We start from the raw sequence: 18769 nt of genomic DNA, 5'->3' as shown, positions 1-18769 counted from the left end.
TCAGCCTCTGGGTATTCATCTGAAAGAAGCAAAAGCACTAATTCAAAAACATATAATTCCCAGGGTATGGGTTTAATCCCCAGTCAGGGTATGTGTGGGAGGCAACTGACCGATGTTTCACACGGATGTTTTTCCTTCTGAAATCAATAAACAATCTTATCATCTGCAACAACACGGAACCCAGGGCACTGTGCTAAGTGAAATAAGTCAGACAGAGAAAGACGAAGACTGTATGTTCTCAGTTACAGGTAGAATCTTAGAACACCAAAACCACCGGAGCTCAGAGAACAGGGTGGTCGCCAAAGCAGGGATGGGGGTCAGAAGTAGGAACGTTCAGTTATAAAGTAAGCCAGCACGGCATGGTGACACAGCTCATGACAACGCGTCGCCTATTTGAGAGTGACTAAGAGTAGATCTTAGAAGTTCTCGTCACAGGGGAAAAACGTTCTGTAATTCTGTCATTTCTGCATGGTGATGGATGGTAACGACTTAATGTGATCCCTTCACAATACACACAGATATCAAATCATTGTGTTGGATACTGGAAACTAAATCAATATTTGCATCAACTGTACCTCAATAAAAAATGAACAAATACAGGGGAAAACTGAGGCCCAAAGGTGTAAGAAACACATCCAAGCTGTACGCCAGTGAACTCCGACCCCAGGCACCTGGCTCCCAGCCCGACCCAGAGCCCTCTGCCCGAGTGAAAAGAGTCAGTCATCTGTACTCAATTGAATGATGTCCAAGTCAGCCTGACCTACCAGGACCCACAGACAGTGCTTAGAAATGAGGAAGTCACTACTCACGGTGACCACCTGCTTGGGTCATTTGACACGGGGCCCACAGTCACTTTACTGCTGCCCAGCGGAACGGGGGCTCCAGAGAGGGCCCCAAACAGGACCCCAGGAATGAAACCAAGTGTGGGGACACAGCTCCCCGGTTCAGTGGAATCCAGTAAAAACACTCTCCTGGCCCATGTATGGTTTCAGATGTTTAAGTAGCTAGACTACACAGTGAAGTTATTTTGAATGATTTTATGTATCCCAATACATCCAAAATAGTAGCATTCATTTCAACACCTCACCAAAAACGACAGATAAATAAAATGAAATTACTGAGATGTATCTATCTCAGTTATATTTAGGATAATAGCTGAGTCTTCAAAAGCTGGTGTGTATTTCGTAGTAAGAGCACATCTCAGGTGCTCAGAAGCCTCCCTTGGCTGGTGGCTACAGGCCTGGACAGCTTTAAGGCAGCCTAGACTAGGTTGGGGGGAGAAGACCCCTCAGATGCCCGGCTGCCTGTGTGTGGTGTGGGCTCCGGGCCACACCTGAGCCAGCCGGGCTTGTCTGCTCATCCCTGGCTGCACCTGCGCAGGAGTCCAAGCCACCTGTGTCCTCCTCTCCAGTCACTTCTCTGAACCCACCTGGAGCCACCAGAAGCCACTGCCTTTCAAGGGTTAATCGTCCTGGCCTGGCGTCCCTGCAGCCTGCTCTTGCCCCTGGCTACCCACTTACCCCTGGGCAGATGCTTGCTCCTCTTCAGATGCCTGGTGGGGCAGAAGGGCATGGTGCGGGCCGCGGCGAGGCCGGGCACTGCCAGCCAGGGGTGGGCCAGGCGCAGGAGGCTCCGGGAGCCCCGGGCAGGAGGCTGTGCTCTGCTCTGCCCTCGGGCCCTTTTTGTCTGTCCTGAAACCGGTGCATTTCCCGGGGCCCCAAGGCTGGGACTGTCCGGGGTGGGGCGGGGAGGAACAAGCCCATCCCTGGCTAGTGCAGGGGCTGCCTGGGCTTCCTGCAATGGAAATCCCCACGCAGGTCCCCTGTGCCTGCCGCCCTGCATGCTCCCCCCCGCGTTCCTGGAACAGCACAGGAAGTGAGGACCGGCTACAGCTGGGTCCACCCCGCTGGGTCCGTCCGGGTCCCGGCAGGCGAGGGCCTGGGAGCACAGGGCGGCCGGCCCCACCAGCCTCGTGCCCCCCGGTCCTCCTCCCCAGGCAGGGAGCCTGATCAATGGGCTTACTGGCCCCATCATGTTCCTATGGTCCCATTTCTTCAGCAACAAGGAGCCAGCACCTGGACCTGCCTCGTGCGGTTCTGGGTGGGACTGGATGGGGCGAGGAAGCCCGGCCACGGTCACCGCCATCCCTGTTACAGACGGGGCCAGACCCCACGAGCTCCGGTGGCCGCGGGCACCCAGCGGGGGAATGGCTCAGCGGGGTTTGCGCTCAGCAGTTCCAGATTCTTCCTGTGAAACCGGCTGCCGCCCTGCGGAAACTCCTGTGATTGGCAGTTCACAGGCATGAGCGGAGCAAGGACGACGGGCCAGGCACAGGCACCAGGGCAGGGAGCCCGGGGGACCTGGCAAGGGGCCAGACTGGGAAAACAGAAACCTCAGCCCCAGGGTAACCATCCCTCTCCCGGCTTATGGCTGGTCATGTGCTCTGGACCCCGGCTTTTCATACCGCTGCTCACGCAGTTCGGACCCCCCTGACCTTCCCTCCCCCGGGGTGTCGCTAGCCACGCGGGTTGGACCCCGTAGAGGGGGAAGGAACAAGGGGCCGGAGAAGAGCCCTTAGCACTAGCCCTCAGGCAGATGAGGTTCTGACGGCCTCAGATTCATCCCGGCCTCTGCGCGGTTCAGCTCCAGGTCCAGAGAAGCAGCCAAACCAGACAAGCAGCCCCTGACCGGCTTGAGGACCAGCTGCGGTCACTGATGACCCTTGCTCTGGGGCAGGCCAGCCAGTGAGACCATGACTCTGGAAGGACACACCTGGACAGGGATGAAGGCTCTGCTGGGACCCTGCCCTGGGACCCTGCCCTGAGACCCTCAGACACAGACGAGGCCGTGAGGTTCTGTCTGGAGCACTCGGGTGCCCCCTGCAGGCGGGGCTCCTCGCCTCTTTCTTCCTTCTAAGCACCAAGAGCCCCTCTTGTGCTGTAACTTGTTTCCTGAGCCCATACCTTCGACCCTCCAGCCCCCACTTCTTCTACCTCTGTGACTTTCTAAATAAACTTTCTCTTACGGTTTGAGTCTTGGCTTTGAGTTCTTTCTTAGCTGGAACTAAAGTACGGAGGCTGCTGAACTGAGGTCCGGTCTGACCCCACTGGTCTAACACCTGGTGCCACTTTCACCACCAACGCTCCTACCGCCCTGGGACAAAGAGCCTGAGCCAACCTTCCAGCCTCCTCTCCAGCCTCCTCTCCAGCCTCTCCTCCTGCCCGGCCTCACAGCCTCTCCTCCTGCCCGGCCTCACAGCCTCTCCTCCTGCCCGGCCTCCAGCCTCCCCTCCTGCCTCCCCTCCAGCCTCTCCTGCAGCCTCCCCTGCAGCCTCTCCTCCACCTCCCCTCCTACCTCCCCTCCTGCATCCTCCCCTGAAGCCTGGTGTCACAGCCTCTTCTCAGTGAACAGTAGGGGCCTGGACCACTGGCTGCTCTGAGACATTTCCCAAAGGGGGGGGGGGCAGGCAACAGGCACCAAACTGTGTTGGGCTGATGCCACCCATTCAGTGGCCCATCTCCCCCATCTGTCCGTCCATCCATTCGTCCCTTCAACAGAGAAGCAGCCAGTTAAGAGCCAAACACCTCTGCTTAAAACTTTTCCGAGGGCCTACTGTTTGGAACAAGAGCCAACCCCAGTGGGACCTGCCTCCAGGCCCCCTGACCGCACCTCCTGCCTCCTGCCCTCGCCGTCCTTGCGCCCTCCCTGTCCTCACGCCCACCCTTCAACCAGAGCCTCTGCGCAATCGGGGGCTCCGGGGCCCCTCTCCCAGCTCCACGCAGGGCCGGCTCCCTTCACCCTCAGACAGCAGCTCGAACAGCCGTCAGAGAGCTTCCCTGGGTGAGAACCTGTCACGTGACTGTCCCTCTGGCCCAGTGACGGTCATGCCCCTTTCCTGCAGAACACAGCGCTGTGGGCAAGTAGCTTAGGTCTCTGCATCCCTGTGCTTCTTGTCTGATAAAGGAACTAACCTCATGACAGCAGACCTTGCCTCCCTCAGTCTCCCTGGTACCCCGGGGACTAGGCTGGTGCCTGGCAAGGGTGGGAGGTCAGTGAACAGAGTGGTCCCCGTGGGGACCCATGGAGTGCCTTGGGGTGACCGGCGACCTCTCTCGGTACAGTACACAGGCTCTATTGCCCCACGCTGGGCAACACCTCAGAGCATATTTCAGCCCGGACACCCCTACAGTAGCCCTATCAGGTGGCACAGTTTCGGCCCATTTTATAGGGGAGAAGAGGCTGAGGGGAATTTGTCTGAGGGCACGTGACTCATTAGAGGGCAGCTCCCTCCCACCCCAGCTTTGGTCAGCAAAGGAAGACTGCTTGTAGGCTGGTCTTCTGGGTGCTGGCCGCTCCCCACCCCACTGTTGAGGGTTGAGGCTCTGAATCCAGACCCAGGGCGGCCTGGCCTCCGGGCCCCATCCTGGTGGAGGGGGCCCCGTAAAGGACCCCTGGAGGTGGGCTGGGCCTAGTCACTGCTTTCGGTGACTCGGAGAGCAGGTGAACGGGCGCCTGCAGGTCAGTCCTGAGCTGGGTTAGAGACGTGGCCGTCTGGGGTCCCCTCCGCGCAGCAGCCCTCAGCCGGAACGAGGAGACCGCACGCACCCCTGCATTTCAAGAGACCCTGTCACTGTCCCAGACGCCGAGAGAAAGGAAGACAAGGCCCGGGGGAGGTCAGGATGCCCAAGGCAGAGACAGTGCCAGCCGTCACCTGGCACGGGGCCTCCGCCTAAGCAGGCGACGCTGTCTCGCTGCCTACACCTGTGCCGCACAGTAGTCCTGACCAGTGGGGAAGAGCGCCCCACGGGAAACCGGGTGCGGAAGGAAGAGGCAGAGGCAATGAAGCCCGATATCCCGGCACCTGCGGTCCACCCACGGCCGTCAGACCCTCCACCAGACGGACGCAGTCACAGTGCGGTTTCTGCCACTCAGCTGCAGGGCCCGGGGCCAGGGCTCCCCTCCCGCCCGCTCCGTCCCCAGGGCAGTGCCGCAGGCCCGCACCGCCTGTCACTAAGTCCCCGAGGAGACGCTGACCAGGGCGCTGGGAGGGCTGCAGGGCAGCTGGCAGGAGGTGCACGAGGCTGAGGAGCAGAGGTGGCGGGTCCCCATGGTTCCTCTAGGGTCCCCTGGTGCTCCACCACCCTGAGGGTGAGTCCCCAACCTTCACAACCCTTGCACGGGTCATGTCCACCTGGGGTCGCAGTCTCTCTCCAAGAAGGAAGGCGGGACCCTGGGAAGAAAGGAGAAAGCTGACCGGAGCAGGAGGGGCCAACAGAGACCCCAGCCCACCCGAGCAGCACAGACCGCGCCAGTATCGCTCTGGGCACTGCGCCCACCGCTCCGCCTTGGCCGCGCTGACGAGGAGACGCCCCTTTCTCCAGGCCGGCTCGAGGCCCCGTGCCCGTCCGTCTCGGGGCCCCAAAGTTCATGTGAGGCCGAAACCCACAGCCGGGACCCACAGTCGGGGACCCACAGCCGGGACCCACAGCCGGGACCCAGAGCCTGGGACCCACAGCCAGGGAGCCGGGACCCACAGCCGGGACCCACAGCCGGGACCCACAGCCTGGGACCCACAGCCGGGGAGCCGGGACCCACAGCCGGGGACCCACAGCCGGGACCCACAGCCGGGACCCACAGCCGGAACCCACAGCCGGGGACCCACAGCCGGGGACCCACAGCCAGGACCCACAGCCGGGGACCCACAGCTGGGGACCCACAGCCGGGGACGAGACACGCCCAGTCTCCCCCGTGGGCAACATTCTCCTGGAAGCACTCGCCAGCGCACAGGTCGGAGCCGGTGTAAAACCAGCAAAGCCGGAGGGGCGGGGCGGCGCTCGTCCCTGCTGCTACCACTTTTCACTATCAGTGGGCGACTGGAAACCGCTGCAGGCGAGGAGCGCACGCAGTGAGGGGCCAGGCACCAAGGTGGTACCTGGAGCCAGACTGTGCACAGGAGGAGCGGAAGGAAGGCACACGGCACATCCACAGGAAAGCGGCAGCACAGGCTGAATGTAACACAACCAAATACTGGCAACATTTCTAGATCAGACAAGTTGATTGTAACACATTCCTAAGCAAAAACAGCAGCCATGTTTGCAGGAAAGAACAGTGAAGGCGAAGCAGCCCTACCAGGCGGCGCGGAGTATTCAGCCTCAGCCGCGCAAACAGCGCGACTGCGTGACAGAGCCTCCGGCACATGGGAAATGATCAAACTGAGGAGTTCTTTCAAAGGGGAAGGACAGGATGGAGCCCTGGCCAGTGTGGCTCAGCGGTTGGAGCATCGGCCTGCGGACCAGACAGTCCTGGGTTCAGTTCCCGCGAAGGGCACGTACCAAAAAAAAAAAGAACAAGATGGATTGTTTAATACATGGAATAGGGGGCAAGGCACAGAAAGGACCAAGCTGAATCCTTCTATCACAGCGCACGCCAGACCGATGGACCAAGGGCGTAAGGATGGAAAGTCAAGAGCACCGGACCCACCGTGGGAGACCTTCTGTACCGCCTCCAAGTGGGAAAGGCCTGTCTAAAGAGGACACAGAAGCCAGAGGCCACAAAAGAAAATTCCAGTGTGGAAGAGTTAAACACGTCTGCATGGTAAAAAAAAAAGAAGAAAAAAGGAAAGAAAAGAAAAAAGAAAGTGTGAGACAGCGGAGGAAAAGAGGGCGACGGGGGGAATGTCCTGGGCTCCGGAAGGCCCTCTGCTAGCAAAGTGGGGGAGCAATGATGCCCTGTCGCGTTTGCAAGGGGGGAGGGACAAGAGACACCCTCGTTTGTTTGGAGATGTGCGAACACCTGTGGAAGGAGAAAGATGACGGTGGGAGCAGCGGTCCTGGGGAGCGCAGGGGCGGCCAGAGAAGCGTGGGTGCAAGGAGAGACACGTGTTGCCTTTTTTTTTTTTTTTTTTTAAATCCTCACCCGAGGACATTTTTCCATTCTTTGTTCAGGTAGAGTGGGAGGGAGAGAGAGGAAGAGAGAGAGAGAGAAACATCGATGTGAAAGGAACACATCGAGTGGCTGCCACCCACACAACACACCAGGGCCGGGGACAAACTGCAACCGAGGTACGTGCCCTTAGTGGGAACCGAACCCGGGTCTCTCAGGACTGCAGGCCAACGCTCTAACCGCTGAGCCAAACTGGCCAGGGCACGTTTTGCCTTTTGATATTGGAACCATGTCACCTTTTTTTATCCTCACCCGAGGATATTTTTCCATTTTTTGTACAGATAGAGTGGGAGGGAGAGAGAGAGAGAGAGAGAAACATCGATGTGAAGGGAACACATCGAGTGGCTGCCACCCACACAACACACCAGGGCCGGGGACAAACTGCAACCGAAGTACGTGCCCTTAGCGGGAACCAAACCGGGGTCTCTCCGGACCACAGGCCGACGCTCTAACCGCTGAGCCAAACTGGCCAGGGCGGAACCATGCCACCTTTTTAAAGAACTAAATAAAAGTAGAATTTAATATCCAGTGACAAGTGGGAGAAACCTTCCCGCATCCCATGGGGTCAGCGGGGCGATGGGGTCAGCGAGGGTGGTGGGGTCAGCGAGGGTGGTGGGCGGCGGGCTGTGGGCGGTGCACTGGGTGGGAAGCAGCGAGGTGGCAAGGTGGCGTGTGGGCACCTGGGCATCACTCAGGACCTCGGGGACAGTGAGGGAACTGGGCAGTAGGGTAGATTTTGCACAACCTCTTTATGAGAAAGAACTTGACCGTATCTATTAAATGTCAAGGTTATAAATGACACGCAGGACGGGGCTGTGTTTCAGGAGAGCAGCGAGGGGCCAGACACGAGGCTTACCCCCCACTGCACACCCTCACACGTCTGCTCAGGACACCGATTACTCTCCTGAAGAGAAGTGTCCCTTGTCATTGTTAGTCGGCAGCTCGTGTTTGGCCGTGGGGGAGTTAGACCTGCCCTGTGCTTGGAGGACTTGATTAGGAGAATGTCCCAGGATGTCCTCCAAATGGTCTGACCTCCAAATTCCCCCTTTGCCAGCCCATCCCCCCAGCAGAGTTTCAATTCTTGAAACCAGCATTTCCCTGGGAAATCTTTCCTGGTGCTGGGGAGGTCTGGGTTTTTAGGGAATCCACGTCGCTTGCCCTGGGCAGCACCCGTGGGAGAAGGGGGCTGAGACTTCTCACAGGGACAACTGCAGCAGTGCAGGAAGTGCGGGGCAAGCCAGAGGGTGCCTGCCCGAGGGCCCTCCCTGAGAAGCAAGTCAGATCTTCCACCCCCCTGCCTCTCCCTGCCTTCAGGAAACACCTCAGTTCACAGTTCCCACTGGGGCTCCCCGGTGATCGGCTGAGGGTATCTTTCCAGCCCAGCCAGCTATTCCCCCGTCTCACGGAACCCTTGGGCGCCCTGCCCCACTTCTTGTTCCTTGAATATACACCATGCACTTCATGCCCTGCTGTCTTTGCACTTGCTGTTCCCTCTCCTTCAGATGCCTTTCCCGCTTGGTCCACCTAGTAAACTCCTACCCACTCTTCAAGACCCAGCTCAGATACCCCCACTTGTTTTACCTTCCTTACCTGTGCCCCTCACCCACTCAGTCCGTGCTCCTTCCACCGTCCCTCCCGCAAACCCTTCTGGAGGTCTACACGTGCAGACACTGGCAGTGTCAAGCCCAGAGCCCCGCCTCTCGGGGACCGTGGCCTGGCTGAGGAGACGGGCTTCGCCCACGACCCCAAACAAGCGCAGAGCTGCACGTGCTCCGAACGTGGGGACCACGGACTGAAGGTCAGCACCTCTCACCCTCCGCCCCTTTCAAAAATAACTTCTGTGTAAAATAAAGGTACCAGTAACAACATTTAAAGGGAATATGCCAGATGTCCCGGGTGGGGCTGTGGAGGGGGCGGGCCTGACACTCGGAGTGGAGAAGTGTGTCTCACACTCACCGACCCAGGAGTGATGGCTGACCCTCTTTCCTGAGGCCGGAAAGGAGTCCAGCTCAGCGCCAGCTTCCCACCGGGTCAGATGCAACCTCCCAGCGACAGGGACTCTGCGCAGGGGACCCTATCTCCAGGTGACAAGCCTGGCAGCTGCGGACAGGTCACAGGCTCCACCGCTGGGCCTTTGCCACGTGCTGCCCCCGCTGACTAACCAGGGCTCTGCTGCCAACCCCTCTCCCAGCCGACCCAGGAAGCAGGTGCTATGATGTATGCCCGTCCCCGCTGTGCACAGGAGACGCGCTGGCCAGTAGGCAGGTGTCCCCAGCTCCTGACCTAGTAACGCTGGGGCCCTGCTGGGCATCCAAGTCCCGTCCTCAGTCTGCGCCCAGCCCCACATCCTCCGTCCCCTCCCACCCCATGTCCTGCCTCCTGGGTCTCCCACGGCTGCCTCTTGGGCTGTGAGGGGCCCCTGTGCCTCCGCTAAGACCTACCAGCTGAGCTCCAGGCGGGAGTTTCAGCAGCACCCGTGGGATGAAGGACTACGGCTCGCGGCGGGGAACGGAGCACAGGGAACCCGGCCTTTCTCTACTTCAGTTGCTGCTGAGATTGTTTTTCCCACTAACACAGTGCCATAGCCTGGGTCCCCCAACCAAGGGCTCGTGTGAGGCTATGGGTGTGGGAAGCTATGCCAGGGAAGCTTGCAGGGAGGGAATGAACCAGGGAAAGACGGAGGGAGAGAGCCCACCGGGATGCGGGCCAGAGGGGGCGCCGCGTGGGAGCCTGGGGCTCCATCCTGCGGGACAGTCTGCACGGCCTCATGAAATGTGCATCAGAATTTCCAGCCCAGGTGATAGAGGAAGTAAACCACCGTTTTAACTGAGCCACCATCTTAGCAATGACATGACCCCTTTCCTGCTTCCCGTTCTGTAAGCTGCTTAAGCTCTCGCAGCTAAAGAATGCCCGCCCGCCCGCTAGAAAGCTGGGCGCGCCCTGCAGCTCGGGCCCAGAATTTGGAGGCTGCTCCCCTGGGTCCGCATGCGTGAATAAAGGAACCTCTTCGCTTCCTCCGGTGTTGTCTGAGTCTTTTCCGTAACATTTTGGTTCCCCGACCTGGAAACGACTCACACGAGCAGGCGATTGTCACCGGTGAGGTGGCCCCGCGGGCGCTCCGTGGAGCCTGTGATGGAGGGAAGCATGTGCCCCGGTCATTTCGGGCCCCTGCCTGTTCGGCTCCGCAGCCAGCTGTCGGCGAGGTTCACACCCACCCGGGCTGCCAGGGAGATGAATGGTCCAACCTCAGGGACTGAGCAGCCTCAGGACCAGTGAGTGCCCCGGGGACCAGGACCCGGAGCACAGGCCCACCCTGGAGGTGGAAGGAGAGACTGATCACCTCTCAGGCCTTCCGGCCGCCAGGTAGGGCAGCCCTAACGGGAGGGGATGTTTCAACTCGGTTGAATGTCAGTGCGTGAGTGAGTGTGAATGTCTGTGTGGCTCCACCAGTGCAAACCTACAGAGTCTGAGTGTGCCCCAACCTGCGGTACCGTGGTGACCTCATACGGCTCAGGGCAGCATCAGGTTCTGGGAGACACAGTCCCTCCCTGCGAACCTGATTTGAGTCAGGGGTTTGTACTGACCTGCCAAAGCTAAGAGGCACCTAAATCCCCGCAAGGGGAGTGGCCAGGTGGGTGAACCGAAAATCCCCGCCCCTTGTCTGTCTGTGCCGTTACGGGAGGAGATGCCATGGGAGGAGGCCCATCGACAGCACTTGACTGCATGTTGCAGAACTTTGATCGGTTCTGGGGCCAGGATCCGAGCATGACCCCGAGGCAATTGGAGACCTTCTGTTCAGCCAAATGGCCTAGTTTTGGGGTAGGCTGGCCCCCTGAGGGAACCCTCAACCTAGGAATCATACAGACAGTACATCTGATAGTGACAGGGAGGCCAGGACATGCAGACCAGCACATCTACATAGGCAGGAACTAGCTCAGGACATGCCAAGGTGGCTCCAGCGCTGTGCTGGGCAGGAGCTGAAATTGGCAGGGGTAACGAACAAAGAGAAGGGCCTCACCTTGCCAAACATGGGCAGCCCCTGCCCACGTCCTTGTGGCTCAATCTAAGGAGGCACACCAACCTCCCATTCTCAAAGGCGACCCAGAGGAAGAACCACCTATCCATTTACCCCCTATATGTGCCTGAGATGGTCCCCAGGTCCCCAAAATTGACACTTCACCTCCATCTGTCTCGCCAGCATCAGCCCCAGAAGCGCCCCCGCGCTCCCCGGTCTCAACAAGGCGCCGGCAATGGCAGCCACTCCAGATGCCTCTCAGGGAGATCCAGGCCCCGCCACAAATTGGGCCAGATGGTACCGAGCAGCCAGGATGGACCATCGTTTATTACCAACCGCTCACCACCACTGACCTCTACACGGGAAGCACTTTAGTCCGTCCCACCTGGAGAAACCCCAGGCCTGATCGACCTTATGGCGTCCATCATGCAGACGCGCCGTCCCCCCTGGTACGACTGCCCACAGCTACTCCTCACGCTGTTCCACACCGAGGAGCGAAGGCACATTCTCCAGGAAGCCACCAATATCTAGAGACCACGGCGCCCGTGGGCACTTCAGACCCAGCCCAATGGGCAGGCGCAGCAGCACCGGAGGCCAACCTGACTGGGACCACCGCTCAGAAGAAGGAAGGGCCGCGCTCCAGAGATGCAGGGCTGCCCTTCTCCATGGAATCCGGGCGGGGCCCGACGGCCTACGAAGGTGTCAAAGGCAGCTAATGTGCCTCAGCGGCCTGAGGAATGCCCTGGGGATTTCTTTTCTTTTTTTTTATCCTCACTCGAGGATATTTTTCCATTTTTTGTTCAGGTAGAGTGGGGGGGAAAGAGAGGAACAGAGAGAGAGAGAGAAACATTGACGTGAAGGGACACATCGAGTGGCTGCCAGCCGCACGACCAACCAGGGCCGGGGACAAACTGCAACCGAGGTACGTGCCCTTAGCGGGAACCGAACCCAGGTCTCTCCGGACCGCAGGCCGACGCTCTAACCGCTGAGCCAAACTGGCCAGGGCTGCCCTGGGGATTTCTACGGACGCCTGTGTGAGGCCCGTCAGACATACCCCTGTTCGATCCCGAAGGGCCAGACAACCAGAGAATGGGCAACACGGTGTTCGTCTCCCAATCAGCCTTGGACACCAGGAAGAAGCTTCAGCGACTTGAGGGCTTTGCCGGAATGAACATAAGCCAACTCACAGAGATTGTCAGCAAGGTGCACAGCACCAGAGAGGAGGCGGCCGAGCGGGAGGCTCGGAGGAGAATGGAGAAGAGGCAGCCCTCCCAGCAGCCGCGCTCGGAAAGCCCCTGCCACCCAGGGAAGGCGGCGGCCAGAAGGGAAACAAGCCTGCACACTGGAGAGGGAACCAGACCAGTGTGCACACTGCAGAGAAGGGGACACTGGAAAGGGAATGTCCCAACCGAAGGGAGAAAAGGCAGGCCGCTAGGCAGTCGGGACCTGAGACCCAGGCGCCCACCATCGTCAGTCTGGCAGGCCTAGACTCGGACTAGGGGAGACCGGGCTCACCACACCTCGGCCCCCCTGAGCCCATGGTCCAAATGACAGTAGGGGGCCAAACCCTCCCCCTTATGGTAGATACTGGGGCAGAACCTTCAGTGGTCACAACTGCGGATGCACCTCCCTCAGGGCGCGAGATCTCTATCACTGGCGCCACCGGACAGCCTAGTGGCCCCAGACAGTTTTCTCCAGCCCGAACTGTAGAACTTGGGGGCTACCAGGAAAAGCATGAATTCCTGTACATGCCGGACTGCCCGGTTCTGCTCCTGGGACGCGACCTGCTTCTAAGCTAGGAGCCCAGATCTCCTTTCGCCCATCGGGAGAGGCTCCCTGACAAGGTGGCGCCCACAGCTCACAGCAGTCTTAGTTCCCTGGAGGAAGAATATCGGCTCTATAAGGAAGCAGAGGAAGGCCAACGGGAGCCCACAGAGGGAAGGGGGATTGACCTTCGAAAGAAATACCCAAAGGTCTGGGCAGGAGACAACCCGCCAGGATTGGCAGGGAACCATCACCTATAATTACAGAACTGAAGCCGGGAGCCGGACCGAAGCAGATCCACCAGTGCCCCACCCGCAGGAAGGCCCGGCTGGGCATCGCAGAGGTCATCCAGAGCATCTGAGGGAAGGTACACCTGTCCCAGGCCAGTCCCCCTGGAACACTCCCCTGCTGCCAGCGAAGAAGCCAGATGGGAGCGGATAGAGGCCGGTGCGGGACCTGCAAGCAGCGAGCGAGGCAACAATCACACTGCACCCCGCGGTACTGAACCCCCACACGCTCCTCAGCCAGCTCCCGCCGGAAGCGGCCGGTTCACCTGTCTGGACTTGGAGGACGCCTGTTCCTGCCTCCGACTTGCCAAGGCCAGCCAACCGCTCTTTGCTTTCGAACGGGAAGACCCCCCCTGCGGCAAAGCCCCAACTGACCTGCACCAGATGGCCACTGGATTTAAGAATTCGCCCACTCTCTTCGGAGAGGCCCTGGCCAGAGACTTAAAACCTTAACTGATACAGAAACGGACCTGGTGCTGCTACAATATGCAGACGATCTCCTACTAGGCCCCCCACATTGGACCGGTGCTGGGAGGGCACCTGCCAGTTCCCTGAACTGCTGACAGAGGCAGGGTACCGGGTCTCATGGAAGAAAGCACAGCTATGCCAGGCCCGGGTCAAATACCTGGGATTCCTCATTTCCCAAGGGAAACGGTCCTGGGCCAGGAAAGGAAGCAGGTCATGATGGCCCTACCAACGCCAGCCACACAGAGGGAACTTTGAGCGTTACTAGGGGCGGCCGGGTTCTGCCCAATCTGGATACCGGGGTATGCAGCATCGGCCAAACCACTTTACCAAGTGCTGAAGGGCCCAGACAGCAGCCCTCCTATGGGAGCTGAAGAGGAGAAAGCCGTCCAGGTCCTAAAAGATCATCTTGGGCGCGTGCCGGCCCTGGGCTGCCAGACCCCAGTCGGCCTTTCCACCTCTACAGGCACGAAAAGGAGCAAATAGCATTGGGGGTCCTTACGCAACCAGTGGGACCATGGCAAAGGCCGGCTGCACACCTGTCTGAGCAACTGGACAACGTGGCAGCAGGCTGGCCGCCCTGCCTCAGGGCCATGGCTGCAGCTGTCGCTCTCTACAGGAGGCAGACAAGCTAACACTGGGGCAAGAGATCAACATATTTGTTCCCCACACGGTATCTAGCCTTCTGGCTGGACAGGGACACAAACGGCTCTCCAACCCGAGACTGACACAGGACCAGGGACGTCTCCATGAGAGTCCCCGAGTGAAAGTCAGCACTGTCCGGCGAATGAAGCCGGCTACGTTCCTCCCTGCTGAGCTGGGAGAACCAGACCACGACTGGCCCGAGACAGCTGCGGAGCTGCCTGCCGGCCGACCAGACCTGCGGCCCAGCCTCTGGACGAGCCAGACTCACCGCTCTGCACCGAGGGAGCAGTTACACGACTGAGGGGAAGCGAATGGCGGGTACGCTGTCATGGACAATGAGAAAGTAATTGAAGCAAAGCCCCTGCCGGCCTCCTGGTCTGCCCAAAGGGCAGAAGTTGGGGCATTAATTAGGGCGCACGAAATAGCAGAAGAAAAAAGGGTCAACGTTTACACAGACTCTCGGGATGCCTTCGCCACCATGCACATCCGTGGGGCGATCTACCGAGAGAGGACTCTGAACAGCCGAGGGGAAGGAAATGAAAACAAGGCGGAAATACTTCGGCTGCTGGAGCAGGCTGGGCCCCTCGGGGAGCGGCAGGAATGCACTGCAGGGGCCCCCAGAGGAAGAGACAGAGTAGCCCAGGGAACAGGGCAGATCAGGCAGCAGAGGCAGCAGCTACAGAGAGGGAGGCCCCCACAAATACCCCAGCCCTAGAAGGTGCCCTGTTAGAACTGAACTTCAGTCAGCCAGACTGCATCCTGGAGAAACAGAAATGGGCCACACGAGAGAACTGTCTCCGAACGCCCGTCGGCACATGGAAACTGCCGGACCAACGGCTCTGCATACCCAAGGCCAGGCCAGCAGTCTCGCAGGCAACGCCAGGCCCTCACACCCAGGGAAAACCTCTCTAGAGGCCTCACTCGGGAGGTGTTACTACTTCCCTAACACGTCTGGACTGTGTGCAGCTGCAGCGGCTCAATGCCTGGCCTGTGCCAGGAACAACGCAGCAGGTCACCCGAGAGGGCTCCCCGGAATACAACACAGGGGGCAACAGCCGTACGAGGACCCACAGACTGATTTTACTGAGATCAGGCCAAGCCGGGGACACAGGTACCTACTCGTATTGTTCTGTACTTTCTCTGGATGGGTAGAAGCATTCCCCACCAGGACAGAAACAGCAGAGAGGGAGTCAAGACCCTCCTCAGGGAAATTACTCCCCACTTTGGGTTGCCTGTGACCACTGGCAGCGACAACGGGACAGCGTTTGTTGCAAAAGTGCTCCGGGAACTAGCAGCACAGTTAAAAATCCCTTGGAAGCTACACGCTGCCTGTCGCCCTCAGAGCTCAGGAAAGGTAGCGCGCATGAGCCGGACTCTAGAGGAAACCCTTGCACAGTTCCATCAGGAGACCGACCTGCCCTGGCCAGACCCGGTGCCCTTAGCATTATTCAGGGTACGAACGCCCCTAAGGCCACAGGGTTTACACCATTTGAGTTAGTTTACGGGAGGCCGCCAGCCGGACTACCCTCCCTAGAGGAGAGCTTCGGATTACAGGGGAGCAGGCAGACTGAGTCCCTCCAGGAGCTCGGGGAGACACTTGGCCAGATACGTCAGGCCGGACGAGGCCAAGCACCCTTACCACGAGGGGGCCAGCCCACTCACATAGACCAGGGGACTATGTATGGACTAAAGCCTGGGAAAAGGAACCCCTCCAACCCACGTGGACCGGGCCCCATGTTGTCACACTAACAACCCCAACCGCACTTACGGTTGCAGGAATCACCCCCTGGATCCATCACAGCCGAGCCAAGAGGGCAACGGACCCAGCGGATCCCAGGAGGATGACGGGGACCCAGAGGACCAGCCGCCACGGCTGCCAACCCTGAAGCTGAAAAGGAAACCAGGCACTGACGGAGGCTCAGAGGAAGGGACAAGTGCCCAGGGTGGTACCTGACTGCAGCGGGGAGTTTTGCTATAATCTTAGGAATTGGACTGATGACTGTAGCCCCAACAGAATAGAACACCTGGGAGCCACTGGCTCTCTGGGGAACATATCTTAGGCTTGTCTGAGGTTTGGATACTTAGTATGCTCTGCTTAGCAGCCCCTGCCCCAATGCAAACCCTGTATGTCAATGTAGCAAGCCTGCAGAAAGGGTACAACTTCCAGGAGGAGTCGCAAGCTATAGATTCCCTGCATCGCCCTTCACATGTGCCACTGCTATGCCCGCGGAATGCCTACAACGCTATCAGACTGGGTCCCCCACACGTGTCTGGGACAGTCAATTATACATGATGGGGAAGTTGGGAGGGACCATTGGATACCAGAGTCAGAAGTGTCAGACCATACGGGCCCCCGGGTAGACAGGCTTGTTGGAGCACCTGCCGCCAATTAAGTGATTGAACCGGAAGAATTTGAGACGGTCCGGGGAGAAGCTGTTAGAGAAATAGCCGGACGGCGGAGGAAGCAGGAGGAAAAGATAATATATAAAGGTGCCAACCTTACCACTTTCTGGGAGGCACGACAGAGAATCAGCCCCACCGCACAGGTTCAGGAGCTAGTACGAGCCAGGTACTCAGCGCACCAGAGCACTAGCAACTCCACTCGGGAATGCTGGGTTTGCCTACCGTCCAGGAGAAAGGATCCTAGGAATACCTGTTCCACCTTCCTGGAGTCATGCTGGGGCGCCTCCTGGTCCCAGTCAGGCCCTAGCCCAAGGGCCCATAACCACCGATGTGTTCCTAGACACTGGAGGGTCAAATGTAACCTGCCCAGAGCCGGAGAAGGTCTCCCCAGAAGGAAACCCAGTCGGGTCTCTTAACCCAGAGCTCTGTACCAGTAGCCTCAGTATCCCCAATAACAGCAGCTTCTGTACTGAGCCAGGATTATTCCCCATGTGGACAGGAGGCCTACAGGTGCCTCCCCGCCAACTGGACCGGGAGAGGTCTGGAGGTCTTCCTTACCCCTAGCCTCAACATCCGAACCCCCCCGGAAATATCGAACCTACTCCTGCTCTGACTGAGCCGAAGGGACCTGACCGAATCAAAAGGGGGGTACACACAGCAGTTGCAGCCGGAATTGGCATTGTAGCTGGGATACAGACAGGGGCAGGAGGCCCTAGAGTTCTCTGCCTCTACCTACTACAGGTTGTCTGCCCAGCTTAATGCAGACATGACCACAGCAGCAGACTCCTTGACCACCATCCAACGACAGATTAATCCACTGGCAGAAGTAACCTTACAGAACCGCCGGGCTCCAGATTTGCTAACCGCAGAAAAAGGAGGAACTTGCATGTTCTTGGGGGAAGAATGCTGCTACTTTGTGAACCAGTCTGGAACCATAACACAAAAGGTCAAAGAACTCAGAGAAAACATAAGACGCAGAGCCAATGAATGAGAAAATTGGAATTGGGGAATAGACTCACAGGGCTGGCTCCGATGGCTACTTCCACTAATTGAACCGATAACCATCATTCTCCTAGGAGTAAGCCTTGGACCATAGGCCAAACTTTAGCATCCTCTGTAACCAGGCGGGCCACGGCCAAAATATTGGCCCCCAACAGTATCAGTACAGATATCAACTCCTACAGAGGTCTGAAGACCCAGATCATAGAGATCTGCATCACGATGCAATTGGTAGCAATAGCATCAATAGCATCAAAGGGGGGAATGACAGAGGAGGTAAATGCCATTTTAATTGAGCCACCATCTTAGCAGTGACATGACCCCCTTTGCCTCTGGCTTCTGTAAGCTGCTTTCAGCTTTTATGCCAAAAGAATGCCCGCCCAGCCCGCGATAAAGCTAGGGCCCTGCAGCTCAAGCCCAGAACTGGGAGACTGCTCTCCGAGCCCGCATGCGTGAATAAAGGAACCGCTTGGCTTCCTCAGGTGTTGGGTCTGAGTCTTCTCCATAACCCAGGGAGGAAAGAGGGAGCAGGTACCCAAGAGCTCCAGTCAGCCCTGGGCAAGGGTGGTCCCAGGAGCTTTCAACTCCCCCTCCCCCCCACGACCCCTCCTGCTGGGAGGGCTTGGCTGGTGCAGGCTGGGCCTGGCCACGCTGCACGTGTAGGGGACTCTCTCCGTGAGGCAACAGACACTCCTCAGCAGCCCGCTGTGCACCAGCACCATCCTGGGGTGCAGCGGGGTGCATGGGTGACTGAGACAGACAAGGCCCCGCCCTCCTGGAGGTTCTCCGGGGAGAAGTGGACAAGGAGGGAGGTGAGCTCAGTCGGGGCGACTGCAGCAGGGACAGGGTGGGGCTGCTACTGAAGCAGGGGTCAGAAAAGCCCCACCTGAGGGCCCTTGATCTGAGGACGGAGTGAGGCGAGGGGCTGGCGTCGAGGGCTGGAGGGGGAGGAAGGGCAGCAACTGCTCGGGCTCCGAGGTCCTCGGGGGTCCTGTGTGGCTCGGTGCACCCGATAGTGCGTGGGGGTCAGGAGGACAGGTTCTGGCAGGTGTCCAGGGGGAAAGCGGGGTGTAAGCCAGAAGGAGGGGTGGCGGCAGTGACAAGCACCTGGGTTCAGGGTGGGTCTTGATCTGTGACCCAACAGGGCTTGCTCACAAATTGGGGGGGTGGGTAGGAAGGGTCTGCGTGAGGGTCCACAGGGAGTGTGGGAACAAGGACCAGCCTCCGAGGCCCCAGGCCACCAGCCCCG

At 59.0% G+C, this 18769-nt stretch overlaps 1 protein-coding gene across 2 annotated transcripts in view; it reads right to left on the bottom strand.

Moving 5' to 3' along the window:
• Positions 1-18769, bottom strand: part of ARHGAP22 (Rho GTPase activating protein 22) — a 156573-nt gene that overhangs the window by 38555 nt on the left and 99249 nt on the right. Inside the window, exon 1 of one of the 2 annotated variants that reach the window (XM_036265320.1) lies at positions 1521-1572. The exons of the other annotated variant lie outside the window; for it this stretch is intronic. Coding sequence (XP_036121213.1) covers positions 1521-1572 — 52 coding nt within the window. Of the gene's footprint in view, positions 1-1520; positions 1573-18769 lie in introns of those variants that run through there. 2 annotated transcript variants of the gene reach the window in all.

Source organism: Molossus molossus, unplaced genomic scaffold (genome assembly GCF_014108415.1).
Source record: "Molossus molossus isolate mMolMol1 unplaced genomic scaffold, mMolMol1.p scaffold_m16_p_17, whole genome shotgun sequence".
Lineage (NCBI taxonomy): Eukaryota > Metazoa > Chordata > Mammalia > Chiroptera > Molossidae > Molossus > Molossus molossus.
This window is presented reverse-complemented; position numbering and strand designations above follow the sequence as displayed.